Source organism: Phyllobates terribilis, unplaced genomic scaffold (assembly GCF_046119375.1).
Source record: "Phyllobates terribilis strain yellow unplaced genomic scaffold, ASM4611937v1 Scaffold_5__5_contigs__length_657084704, whole genome shotgun sequence".
Taxonomy (NCBI): Eukaryota; Metazoa; Chordata; class Amphibia; order Anura; family Dendrobatidae; genus Phyllobates; species Phyllobates terribilis.
The window spans coordinates 416,200,982-416,214,885 of record NW_027362765.1 but is presented as its reverse complement, the minus strand read 5'-3'; the positions used below and the strand labels follow the sequence as shown (position 1 = coordinate 416,214,885).

The 13,904-nt window shown below is 44.8% G+C and overlaps 1 protein-coding gene across 1 annotated transcript in view; it reads right to left on the bottom strand.

Moving 5' to 3' along the window:
- The window catches only part of LOC141273398 (alpha-2-macroglobulin-like protein 1), a 196,128-nt gene that overhangs the window by 61,242 nt on the left and 120,982 nt on the right, over positions 1-13,904 (bottom strand). Inside the window, exons 23-25 of the mRNA XM_073685168.1 lie at positions 5,761-5,844; positions 5,476-5,652; positions 4,400-4,472 (exon numbers count right to left, since the gene is read on the bottom strand). Coding sequence (XP_073541269.1) covers positions 4,400-4,472; positions 5,476-5,652; positions 5,761-5,844 — 334 coding nt within the window. The remainder of the gene's footprint in view (positions 1-4,399; positions 4,473-5,475; positions 5,653-5,760; positions 5,845-13,904) is intronic.

Below are 13,904 nucleotides of genomic sequence, written 5' to 3'. Positions count from 1 at the left end.
TAATTACAAATTTTTAACTGCATCTAGCCCAGGAAATACTTTGTGCCTAGTAGCAGTGTCTGCTAGTCAGCGGATTATCCCGGCTGTTAAGCAAGCTGCACCACCTGTAGTTTAGACACTTAATTTTTTCAAAGGAAATGCTTCGGGACCATGGGATACTTAGTGAAGAGCATCAGGAGGCACCCCAAGGCATAGGGGCTGGGACTGGCAGTAGGATGCCTTGCGGTGGACAGCCGAGCTCGATCCTTATAAAAGCTTTTTAACTGCAGCAGCTTTAGTGGACGCTACTGGAGCTGGAATTACCGCGGCTGCTGGCATGAGACTTGCCCTCCAATAGATCCTTGTAAATGGATTTAAAGTGTATTCATTCAAATTAGAGAGACAATTTAAATTAAAAAGCTTAGAGCTGCCTCCACCACAGGGGGGCTCGCTCGACCCACCAGCGGACAGGCACCAGTATTGGGAGAGGGGGGCTGGCCGTCAGGGTTCACCGCGGCTCTGGCACAAACCCGGCGACACGGAGGTGGCACGGGCAGGAGCGGACTGGCCGTGTCGGCTTCTCACTTTTTGGATTTTAGAAGGTCATGACATGCCTATATCTGTGTCTCCCCCTCCTTTTACTCCTCCACCTCTTTTATTTTCGCATGACTATATGTACTTGTCACTTTTCCATGTGTTAGTTATGTCTTCTGAGCAGTTTGTCAGCTTTTGGACACCTTTGAAGGTGTTTTCTATGTGTTTCTATGTGTTTTTGTTTGCCTGCCATTGGTTTTAACGGTGTTCGAAGGTGTTCGACGAACAGTTCGACGAACAGTTCGGCGAACACACGGGTGTTCGACGAACCGAACCGAACTCGAACACTACGGGGGTGGCTCAACACTACATGGCACATGTCCTGCATTTAATTGTGTAAAATTTCTTAAAATAGTATGCACGCTTGATTTATATGATGGCTGTTGCCAGCAATTTGTCTGCTTAAGGCCAGGGTCACACGAGCATATAACACTGCCAAGTGCTATGCGATAAAACGTCGCGTAGCACTTGGCCCAGTGTTATTCTTTGGGGTAGCTTACATCTGTGATTATTTTCTCATGCCGATTCAGCATGAGAGTACAATCACAGCATGCTTCGATTGGCAGCGAGACTCGTCTCACATGCACTCATACACTTGTATGAGCTTTGGACTGCACTCAGATATCATCCTAATGTAGTCCGATATACTTCAAGACAGGCAATGGAGGAGATGGAGAAATTAATTTCTCCGTTTCCTCCACACCTGTGCTGCGATTCTCTCATGCGAGAGAATCGGAGCATAGTGAATGGACACTCAGATCACGTTCGCAGCCAAGCTAGAACTGAGTGTCATTAGCATAGCACACCCAATGCTCTCGCATTGGATGCTATATGCTTGTCAGATTCCAGGATAATTCAACCACTTTTACATGGTGAATCATGCCCTCCTGACTTTGTAAAAGCAGAATGTTCTCCATAAGCACCGCTTGATTTGCATTGCTGTCACCTGCTAGAATTTGTCCATAAGTTGGTGCATCTGCCCGAGAAATGGAAAGCGATGACAGACTACATCATGCAAGAGGCAAACTGAAGAGTATATTACTTTGAGATCTGCCATTGGCAGTTGATAAGGGACGCATGCCTCCTACTGAAGCTTTTTGAAGAGGCTACTTAATTTGGCAGCATCGACAACTGTGACATCAACTTTGTCATCCCAATCATATTTATCTTGGAAGAACACACTCTCCAGGATGCAACAGGGGTTAGAGGAAGAACATCAACTGTATATGTTTATCACAAACCTGCCACTGTTGGGGACCCTGAGGGTCCATGTTTCATGCAGAAAGATGTAGACAAGGAGGGGCAGCACCAGGTGACAATGAACTATCCCAGGCACGTTATGAGGTTGACAGAGTGAAAATGATGAGTATGATGCTGGGCATGACAACCAACAGTAACAACAGGGTGCAGATAGTGTACCAACATATCCCTCAGTGATTCTAGCCAGCATGGCAGGCTATAAGCTGGAATGCTTGTGGGATGACAATCATATTATTACTATCAAGCAAAGGGATGACTCTTGGATAGGCATGCTTTTAGACATCCATTGTAAAAGCAAAATGGGAGCATTTTGTCCAGCTACCAAAAGGGAGTTCAAATGAACTTATTAAGAGGATAAGCTGTGTTCCCTACACAGTGAAGCGTCCGCTGAGTGGACACCAGCTGAATGCACAGCTGACAAGAAGACCCATCTCTACATACAGTAGAGCCAACACTGTTCCATCTGTACCAGTGCAAAGGCTAGAAGAAGTAGCTGAGGAAAGACCACAAGCAGGCAGTACAGTATATTTGACATGATGACTCAATGTTTTATTTGCAGGTTCACCCATGTTTTCTGGGGTGCCTTAGGATGGTGCAGCGGCAACTAAAATATTGAGTTCAATAACCAGGTTCAATTGACCCTTCTCCTTGATCACATGGACTTTTAGGTGAGCAGATTAGACAGGTGGCAAGAACTGGCCCTGTTTTCTATGGATATACTGGTACTCTCATGTCCATCCTTCAGTGTACTGTCAAAGAGGGTATACTGTGTGGCCAGTGGCTTTTTCACGCCATAGCAGACCAGGTTATTCCTTGCAACCTTATATTTGTTAAAATGAAGCTGGCATGGATTAGTATTGATTTTCTTTCACCTTTGACTGATGACATTGCCTAGATCAGCTATAGCATCTGACTGCCTTTCCATCATCTTCCACATTGTTCTGCTGCCATCATTACTGATGGCCTTCACCCAGCTGGACATCTGTTCCAGATCCATCACGTCACCTACGATGATCTGCTGCTACTAATGCTGACCATACACTGGCAGATATTTCTTTGCTTGCCCTTCATATTTCTATACTGTGAAGCTTCTGCTCCTGACACTACCACTAGACAGCCATGCCAGAAATATATCTCCTACTTACACACAGTATTTTATGGTGCAATACTGTACTGCTGCTGCTGGGACTGCCAGAGCTGGACCTAAACTGTCAAACATCCTCTTGCCTGCTTCACCATATTCTACATTGTTCGGCTGCTGCTACCTCAGCTTGAAATTTGCCCCACACACATCTACTGTGCTTGTAGAGGGAGTTGTATAGCTGTACTGTACTGTTGTAGGGAAACTCACTCTCCTCAAGGTACACAAATATAAGACTGCATCCAAAATATGGATACTTTTTTCATGGTTTGTTGACAAGACATTGCTGATTGTATTTGAAAACAGCTAACCTGTCACTGACCAGTAAATGAAGGGTTAATTCTTGGATGGCTTGATAAAATCCTTTGCGATTGCTTATTCATTTTTCTAATAGCAAAGCTATTGCAGATCTCAAAAAAGGGATAACGTTTTCATTCCCAGTTGAGAATTCATAGCTTCTTCACTTGCTTTTGTTCCCTAAATAAAGGGGTAATTTTTTCAATGTTTGAGAATGCACCATTGTTTCTTCATTTCTCAAATTGCAAACTGTGGAAAATAGGGATAGTTTTTTTATATGGCTTCTTAAGAATAAGCTATAGTCTCTATCCAAAAAACGTGTTGCTGTCTGCTAATCTGAAAACCTTGTGAAAAAGTTGTCACTTTTTCATTTAGCAAAGTCAAACCCCTTGATACTCCCCAAAAAGAGATAATTTTTGCTCTTCCCCCTTGTGAAAAAAACACCCCTTCTTCCGTGTGCACCGGGAGTGTATAAACACCTGTAAGGCAGGTATCTGCCCCCTCAAAAGAATATTTTTGGACTTTTTTTAATTAAAAAAAAGTCTGTGAGTGCTGTGTGTTGCTAAACAGGCTGTTGGTTACCAGAGGTTACTATCCATTTATATGGTAAAGTCTCTTTGACATTTCTAAGACTGTATTTACATTCAAGAGCTCTAAAGGGGTTCAATACAGTTCTAGGAAAACTCAAGGTATTAGACATCTTTTCTGGGCAATTAAAGATGGCAATTTACAATGAATCTAATTTTTGGGAAATATTTGCTGAACTTGGAGAATTCAAATTTCAAAAGATTTGATCATTTCTATTTAATTGACTACTCTTTTTATATAGGTGGACCTCACAAAAAAAGAACATACTGCACTTCAGAGCCAGTAGGCAACTGTATAGAACATGATTGTATTCATTAGACCATACTTTTGGCGTATATAACATATTTCTGGTGCGATCAAGCCAAGTTTTTAGAAAGATTGGCGCTCATTTATAAATTAGTTCATTATATTATCACTCTGTTTTTATTGAGGAGCTCAAAATATGAAAACCAAAGGAGTTAGACACAGAATACCTATCATTCCCAATATTCTCATGTAAGCTTACTATACAGGTGTTTGTTCTGCATTTTTCATACCTACCATATATTTCCATCACCATAAAACATTGCATAGGATCCATTTTCTACCTTATGTGTGAGTTGTTTTTGGTAGCCTATAGATAGAAAAAATTTTGCAGTCACACTAATAATATATTTTGTCATACAATTCATGTCTCAAATCAAAACAAGGATTTATGCCACAAGATTCACTCCACAACTTAGTATAAAATAGACCTTTCAGCTCTACTGATACATCTGCTGTCATAAATATTCTTCTATTCCCTTTATAATAAAAATTTGTGCTGTGTTATTTCTTTGTTAATACTCCTAAAAATGGAAGAAGACATTGTTAATAGTGTTTCAATACTGTGTGTCCCTAGGCAGTCTGACATGGTCAGCATTAGCTGAACACTATCAGTCTGTAGAGAAATGTTTTATTGAGAAGCATAAGGCTTTCACAGTGCATTTTGTCAACCGCCAGATGGCCCCATCGGGGCTTACGTCCGAACCCCCAGGATTTGGGTGTATGCGCCAACGGGGCTATAGACTGTAATGGTGCTCACAGAGTGAACATGTGCTCTGTTGTGCATCATTTTCGGGCGTGTACGCCTACTGGAGGCGGACACCCTGCACGGTCTTCTGCGTCCGCCTCCAGTATGCGTATATGGAACAGGCTCAGAGAAGAGCTTCCAGGATGGTGAGTGGACTGCAAAGTATATCCTACAAGGAAAGGTTAAAGGATCTGGGAATGTTTAGCTTGCAAAAAAGAAGGCTAAGAGGAGACTTAATAGCTGTCCACAAATATCTCAAGGGCTGTCACATTGTAGAAGGATCATCTTTATTCTCATTTGCACAAGGAAAGACTAGAAGCAATGGGATGAAACTGAATGGGAGGAGACACAGATTAGATATTAGAAAATTTTTTGACAGTGAGGGCGATCAATGAGTGGAACAGGCGGCCACGAGAGGTGGTGAGTTCTCCTTCAATGGAAGTCTTCAAACAGAGGCTGGACAGACATCTGTCTGAGATGGTTTAGTGACTCCTGCATTGAGCAGGGAGTTGGGCACAATGACCCTGTTTTAATCATGATATTATGTTTTATTCATGTCACTCACCTTCAGTCATTGCTTGTATAGCCTCTGCTTTTGTTTCAGGTGTCAGTTCTTCTGTACTCTCGAGATACTCCATTGTGGAAACATATCTTGTAAACTTTGCTAAGTTCTGTTCTCCACATCCATCAGGCAAATAGACCAGATCAGCCAAATTAGGAATAACATTGGCCAGCAGATCACCTAGCAAAATATTAAATAAATAATATAGAATAGCATATACAATAGCATTATATTTCTCTCAAATGTAAGATTTCCCAGGTAATATTTTTATTGTTGAAAAGGACTCACCCATAATTATGATGTGCGCACGTTCAGAACCTGGGACTAGTCTCGCTGGAACATCGATGTTAATAGCAATCGCCTCAGTGTCATCTTATAAGAGAAGAGATAAAATTAAAGTTAGAATTTTATCTGGGTCTGTCCCCATACCCACAATGACCTGTAATGGGTCTTCCAGGTTTACATTTCTTACATCCATTCTACAGTACATCCCAAATAGTGCTACACTGTAGCAATTAAACAACATTGGCAACCTGAACACACATGTGAATGGAGCCTTACTATTTACCTAAGGACAGGTTCACAAATACTTTCAGTCAAAATTCTCTACCAGGTGTCATGTAGCTCTGTCAGTGGTGGTCTGGCAGCTTTAAAAATGTCTACCATGGACTAGCTTAGTGCAAGCCACTCTATTTACCAGCTCCAAGGGGTAGTCCAGGCCTTTGCCCTTTAACTCATGTATAGGGATCTGGACTTACAAAGGAGCCCCTAAGCTGGGGCCATGAAGTCAACAGCTTGCCGGTGGTGCAGGCTGGCAGGAATGGTCAGGTAGCTGGATCAGAACCGAAAGGGCAGAGTATATACAAAATCAAAAGACGGGGAAGAGTAATTACTAAACATGTTGATGTCAAAACAAAACACTAATAAGGAGCTGCAAACACAGGACAGAACTCGAGGAGCACAAGACTATATCTGGCTGCTTCCAGCAATATGCTGGGAGCTTTAGTAGGGTGTGATGCTTTACAATAGGCTGAAGAATTTAGCTGACTACTCCAGCTGGAAAGTAGAGTAGACATTACTACATGTATCTGCCACCGTAGTCGCTTCATGAACAACTTTTCATATGGGTGGTGCCGTGACTCCTCAGATCCTTGGGCAGATAACTGATTTTGACAGAGGAAGCTACAAGCAGTGTAGGTTTTTTTTGCTGACATGGCTGCCCATGTAATAAAGGAATAGCTTGAATCCACCAGAGCAGCAGACACTTCACTGACTGGTAGTCTAGGTCCACAAGATATTTTGGAATTCCATACGAAATATACATAGAAAAATTCTATCATGCCCTTAAAGGGGTTGTCAACTACTTAGACAACCCCTTCTCAATCACTATGTTTCGACCAAGTAAAACAATAACAGCTATACTCACCTCTGGTGCTGCGCCGCTAAAGTGGTGTCGACACTGGCTCTCCCAAGGCTCACGTGACATTATTATATCAAGCTGTCTGTAAGGCCAAACAGCGGCAGCTTCACTCCCCTCTACTTTGGATGTAACTGATATCTGGAGAAAGTCAGAGTTGTGGCTGTTCTCTTGCCTCCTCCAAACGTCAGTTACGTCAGAAGGAGGGGAAAGTGAAGTTACATAATAACAATGTCACACATCTACACCGGAGGTGAGTCCAGCTGCTAATATTTTATTTAGGAGGAACACAATACACTGTGTGCAGAATTATTAGGCAAATGAGTATTTTGATCACATGATGCTTTTTATACATGTTGTCCTACACCAAGCTGCATAGGCTTGAGAGCCAACTACCAATTAAATAAATCTGGTGATGTGCATCTCTGTAAAGAGGAGGGGTGTTGACTAATGACATCAACACCCTTTATAAGGTGTGCTTAATTATTAGGCAACTTCCTTTCCTTTGGCAAAATGTGTCAGAGCAGAGATTTGACGGGCTCTGAAAAGTCCAAAATTGTGAAATGTCTTGCAGAGGGATGCAGCAGTCTTGAAATTTCCAAACTTTTGAAGCGTGATCACTGAACAATCAAGTGCTTCATGGTGATTGCCAACAGGGTCGCAAGAAGAGTGTTGGCCAAAAAAGGCGCAAAATAACTGCCCATGAATTGTGGAAAATCAAACGTGAAGCTGCCAAGATGCCATTCGCCACCAGTTTTGCCATATTTCAGACCTGCAACGTTACTGGAGTATCAAAAAGCACAAGGTGTGTGATACTCAGGGACATAGCCAAAGTAAGGAAGGCTGAAAAACACCACCTTTGAACAAGAAACATAAGATAAAACGTCAAGAATGGGCCAAGAAATATCTTAAGACTGATTTTTCAAAGGTTTTATGGACTGATGAAATGAGAATGACTCTTGATGGGCCTGATGGATGGGCCAGAGGCTGGATCAGTAAAGGGCAGAGAGCTCCACTCCAACTCAGACGCCAGCAAGGTGGAGGTGGGGTACTGGTATGGGCTGGTATCATCAAAGATGAACTTGTGGGACCTTTTCGGGTTGAGGATGGCATGAAGCTCAACTCCCATGCCTACTGCCAGTTTCTGGAAGACAACTTCTTCAAGCAGTGGTACAGGAAGAAGTCGGTATCGTTAAAGAAACACATGATTTTCATGCAGGACAATGCTAAATCACATGCATCCAACTACTCCACAGCCTGGCTGGACAGTAATGGTCTAAAAGAAGAAAAAATAATGACATGGCCCCCTTATTCACCTGATCTGAACCCCATAGAGAACCTGTGGTCCATCATAAAATGTGAGATCTACAGGGAGGGAAAACAGTACACCTCTCGGAACAGTGTCTGGGAGGCTGTGGTGGCTGCTGCATGCAATGTTGTTCGAAAACAGATCAAGCAACTGACAGAATCTATGGATGGAAGGCTGTTGAGTGTCATCATAAAGAAAGGTGGCTATATTGATCACTAATTTTTTGGTTTTTGTTTTGCATGTCAGAAATGTTTATTTCTAAATTTTGTGCACTGATATTAGTTTACCTGGTGAACATAAACAAGTGAGATAGGATTAAATTTGGTTTTATATATTTGGTGACTATGGAATCCATAGGCCAGCTAAAAGTCCTTGTGGCGGCCTTCCTCATGTTCCTATGAGGTTGTCAATTTTAGTGATGAGTGAGCACTAAAATGCTCGGGTACTTGTTGCTCGGGTCGAGCAAACTGGAATACTCGGGTGCTCGACCCTAGCAACGAGACCAATGTAAGTCTATGGGAAACTCGAGCATTTTTCAGGCGGCTTCCCCCGGCGGTGTGCAGAGGGCCTAAAAATTGCCAAAATCGATGGGGACAGTGCTCAAATAACATGGGAGCAGCATGTGGAAGACCCCTGGAAGCATTTCTGGCTCCCAGGTCACTGCTGTCAACAACGTTGTCAGAGGTATTACGCCACTTTTACGGACTCACAATAAAATGTACAAAAACAAACTCAAAATGGATTTTTTGGGGAAATATGTTAAGGTACATCCTTTCCAGGGTAATGACTTGTATATAAGGCAAAATAAATCACCAAAACCAAAAATACTCCTCCACACCTTGGGCTATGTTCACACGTAGCGTTTTCGATGCGGTTTTGCACTTTTGCATTGCTTTCAACCAAGACAAATGCATTCACTGGGAAATGTCATTTTAACATTTTCAAACCTTATCTGGCCATGTGGTGTGTGACACATCATCATAAGCATGCATACAGTGCTGAAAAGACATGGCAACAGCATGGGGAAGACCCCTGGAAGCATCTCTGACTCCCAGGTCACTGCCTAAAAGTGTGCCCATCATAAGTGATCCTTGGCGCATGCGAGGATGGCTGCCGCCATGCACCTGTCGTTGCAGATTTGCAACAATCACCGTCCACATCCTTGTTCCAGTGCAGCGTTCAGTTGTCCCTACCCCATTCCTTGGAATGCAAGCATAAGTATGCAGCCAGCACCCACCCACAAGCTGTAATACTATACTGCCAGATTTTTGACAGCTGCTTGCACTTGAAATGTGGCCTTTTAGGCTGGTGGAGGTGGAAGCTGTCCACAATCTTATGGCGGCAGCGACCAGGTATCCATACTCAGTCCCCAGCCGCCACTATTTGTCCCGGTGTTGTCTCCGCCTTCCACAAGCATGCATCCCACAACATTACCCGTGCCCTCCCCAGTGAACTTACTGGGAAGGACCGCCTACCCAAAAGCACGTGGTCAAGTGAATGTGGCCAGGGACGGTACGGAGCCAGTCCATAGCTTTTTTTGCTGAGTTGTATTTCACCACAGCCATATTCTTTAGCTTGATGAAAGGACTTGGGAAACCATATCTACTCTTTGTGTCATTTCTCCCAGGAAGTCCTCTAAAGCTGATTTCACTTGAAATGTGGCCTTTTAGGCTCGTTGAGGTGGAAGCTTTTCACAACCTCATGCCTTGTGTCCATACTTGGTCTCCTGCCACCACTATTTCTCCTGGTGTTGTCTCCACCTTCTACAAAGGCGGGTCCCTGAAAATTACTGCTGGTACTTTTCTGTGGGAATCTGCTTGACTCCTACCAGCCTGGAATATTTCCAGAAGATATGTTACAACGCCATGTTATTAGCACTGCTCCCAGTACCAGTAGCGAATTTCCCCAATTTCCTTCTCAGGAATTTTATTTGGTAGACTGAGTGGCGGCCCAAATACATTAGTTTCTCACAAAGGAGCTGAAGATAGAGTGGCAGGAGGTGCAAGTTTCTCCAGCCTGTTAGATATCAGAAGGTGAACGGCAGAGCACTGGATCAGTGGTTAGCACTGAGGCCTTGCAGCGCTGGGATCCTGGGTTTAAATCCCAGCAAGGACAATATCTGCAAGGATTTTGTATGTTCTCCCCGTGTTTGCGTGGGTTTCCACCTCAGTAAAAAAGCAGCCATACAGTGTCCGTGAACCTTCCCACACACTTTTCTTAACCAGAACTGCTTCTCGGCAAGGTTGGATGGTCCCACCAGAGAATCCTCTGGTGCGCCCTGGCTTCTACATCAGGAGAGTTCATGATAACGCTGACTTTGCGGCTGTTATGGGGTTCTTGAGCGGGGGAGAAAGGTGAACCTTCAGAATCAAATCTTCTGGTGGGCCCAATGTTTTTCAATTTTAAACGGCTTCTCAGTGGGAGTTGTATTTCACCACAGCCATATTCTTTAGCTCAGTGAAAGGACTGGCATAGAGGGAAACCGTATCTACTCCGGCTGTCATTTCTCCATCATCAGGTTCCGCCCATTGTCACACATGACTATGCCTGGCTGTATGTTCAGCGGTGAGAGCCACAGATCAGGCTGCTGTGTTACAGCTTTCAACAACTCTGCAGCGCTGGGAGGTTTGTCACCTAAGCATTAAGCATGTTATCTTCAGCATAGCCTGTTGCCGCTTGGCCAAGGCACTGCTGCAGTGCGTTCAGCTTGTAACTGATGTGGCTATTTTAGAGATGGAGGCTGAAGAGGAGGAGGAGGCTGAGGAGGATGAGGTGAAGGAGCTGTAGACTGTGGGGGCAACCCTGACTGACATAGGGCCTGCGATCCTTGGCGTCGGGAGGACGTGTTCCGTCCAAAGGTCTGACTGGGTCCCAGCTTCCACTATGTTAGCCCAGTGTGCCGTTAGCGAGATGTTTCATCCTTGCCCACAAGCATTTGCCCACGTGTCTGTGGTTAGGTGGACTTTCCCAGTAACTGCGTTGCTGAGGGCATGGATAATGTTTTGGGACACGTGCTTGTGTAATGCTGGGAAGGCACACCGGGAGAAATAGTGGCGGCTGGGGACCGAGTACCAAGGAACGACCGCCGCCATTAGGTTGTGAAATGCTTCCATCTCCACGAGCCTAAAAGGCAACATTTCTGGCGCAAGCAGTCGCAAAATGTGGGAATTTAGTAGTGTGGCCTGTGGGGCGTTGGCTGCATATTTGCGCTTGCGATACAAGGACTGGGGTATGGACAACTGACCGCTGCGCTGGGACAAGGACATGGATGTGCTTCCTGATGCTGCTACTTGACAGTGTGTAATGACAGGTGCAGGGCAGGAGGCATCTTTGCATGCACCATGGACAGGGGATTGGCTTGCATGCACAACAGCGGTAGAAGCAGTGGTGGCACCCGCAGACACTGTTCCTGGACCCTGGGGTTCGGCTCACAAAGTCAGGTGCTTTGCTGCCATGTGCCTGATCATGCTGGTGGTGGTCAGGCTAGTTGTTTTTCCACCCCTGCAGAAGCTGGCCTGGCAGGTGGTACAAATGACCTCTTTGGGGTTATCGGTAGAGTCTTTAAAAAACAACCAGACTCGGGAAGACCTAACAGTTGTACTGGTAACTTCCTTCGTGTTGGTGTTACGGGGAACGGTTGCCTGCCTTCATTCTGCAGCCACCACACTGCTTCTTCCTGCCTTTTGGGGTGCTCTGCCTCCCTCCCCCTGTGTGCTGCTCTCCTCGCTCTGCATGTCCTCCTGCCAGGTTGGGTCAGTTACTATATCATTCATGACCTCGTCTTCCACTTCCACACTCAGGTCCTCCTCCTGACTTTCTGGCAATTGTGTTTCATCATCATCCACCTCTTGTGACACTTTCCCACCGTCGCCTTCGTGTGACCGTGGCTGCTCAAATAATTGAGCAACGCTATATATGATCTCCTCTTGCCCCATTTCAAGTGAACGGGGCGAGAGGCCCGAATCTATAAATTGAAAAGTGAGCAGCACTTCGGAGTGTCTATGTGTGGGATCAGTTGTCTCCAGGCACTCGGCATGGTGGGAGGAAGGAGGTTCAGGGTGAGGAATATGCGGTCCAGACTCACAGCTCATGCGACTTGACCGTGTGGAAGACAAGGTGGTAGTGGTTTTGGCTAAGTGACTGGAAGCATTATCTGCTATCCAACCAATAACCTTTTCACAATGCTCTGTGTTCAATAGTGGTGTTCTGCGGTCCACTATTAATTGGGACAGGAAGGTCAAGCTAGAAGATGTGGGTGTTTGTTGTGACACAATTTCAGCTAGCCCATGGCCTCGACCTCTGCATGCACCATCACCATCACGTCCAGTTCCCCGTGCCTTGCTACGTGCCTTGCCCATTTTAAATGGAGGACAATATCTTCCACGCTCACTACAAATGACTGATTTTGGAGCAAACTTATGTGATCCATGTGATGGCTAAACCACAGTTTTAAATACCTGACCTGTAGGTAACTATTTTAAACAGCAAACTGGTGTCAATTGCCTCACTAACACACTGAAAAAAAAAATAAATGGAGGCCAGAAATGACAGTATATGGAATTTGGAAAGGACCTGGCTGTATTCTGCAGTGCCAACAAGCAAATGGCGCAGAACAACGGTGTTCTCTGGATTGTTTTTTAAGCAAATAATGATGATTAAGATCCAAAAAAAATTATTCCTGGCCCCCCAAGACCTGGGCCTATTTCTAGAAATATCTAACAGCAGCAGCAGACAAAACTGGAATGGAGCCTCTTGTGCTATGTGCACTACAGTCTGCTATATACCCTGCATGCCTGTCTATATACACTGCCTGCCTGATATCTCTGCAGATGGATTAGTCCTCAGAAGGACTGTTTGTTGAGATGGATATGTGTCTCTAATATAGTTTGGTACACCTACACTAACTAGAAACAAGCAAATCTCAGCAGCACCTCTCCCTACACTGTCTGATTCCGGAGTAACTGTTACGAGCATGGCGACGCCAGGTCTGATATAGACCTGATAACGCTTTTCGGACAGCCAATCACTGTAATGCCGCAACCAACATGGCTATGGCATTACAGTGAGTGGCAGGCAATCCCTGCATGTTCATTGGCTCTGTAAAGAGAGCCAAACATGCAGGGAGGAGACCCAAGCTCCCGCCGAGCAACCCTGGAATTACTCGGCGATGTTAGAACCTTGCTCTTAGGTTTTTTTTCCTTTGCTGGTCACATGACCTTGTTGGCCTATTTAATCCTGCTCCGCCCTTCTGGCTTTGCTGGACTTCATTGTATATCTACTTTCTAGCTAGCCTGTGCTCTGTGTCTTGCTCTGTTAGTTTGCTTGGTCTACTGACCTCTATGTTCTATATATTTTGTTTGTTCGTCTGTCTGCTACTATTTCTGTTAGGAGGTGTCCCATATTCCTCCCAGTCCTTAGTACTTGTAGGGATTCCTTCCCCACATCTATAGGTCTCCGTACAGACTAGCTTAGGACTTTAGCAGGTCTGATCGCAGGATCAGGTCCCCTGTTACATCGTAGGGATTCAGCTGAGTTCTAGGGACAGATCTCCTCTCTTTCCTTAGCTCTGATAGCAGAACATAACAGTAAGTCCAGCCTGCAAATTCTCTAAGGAAAGATTTTTCTGTTCCATCATGGTGTCGGTTCAGGATTTGGCTCATCGCCTGCAGGGACTCTCTCTGGAGGTGGCCGAGCTCCGTCAGCACG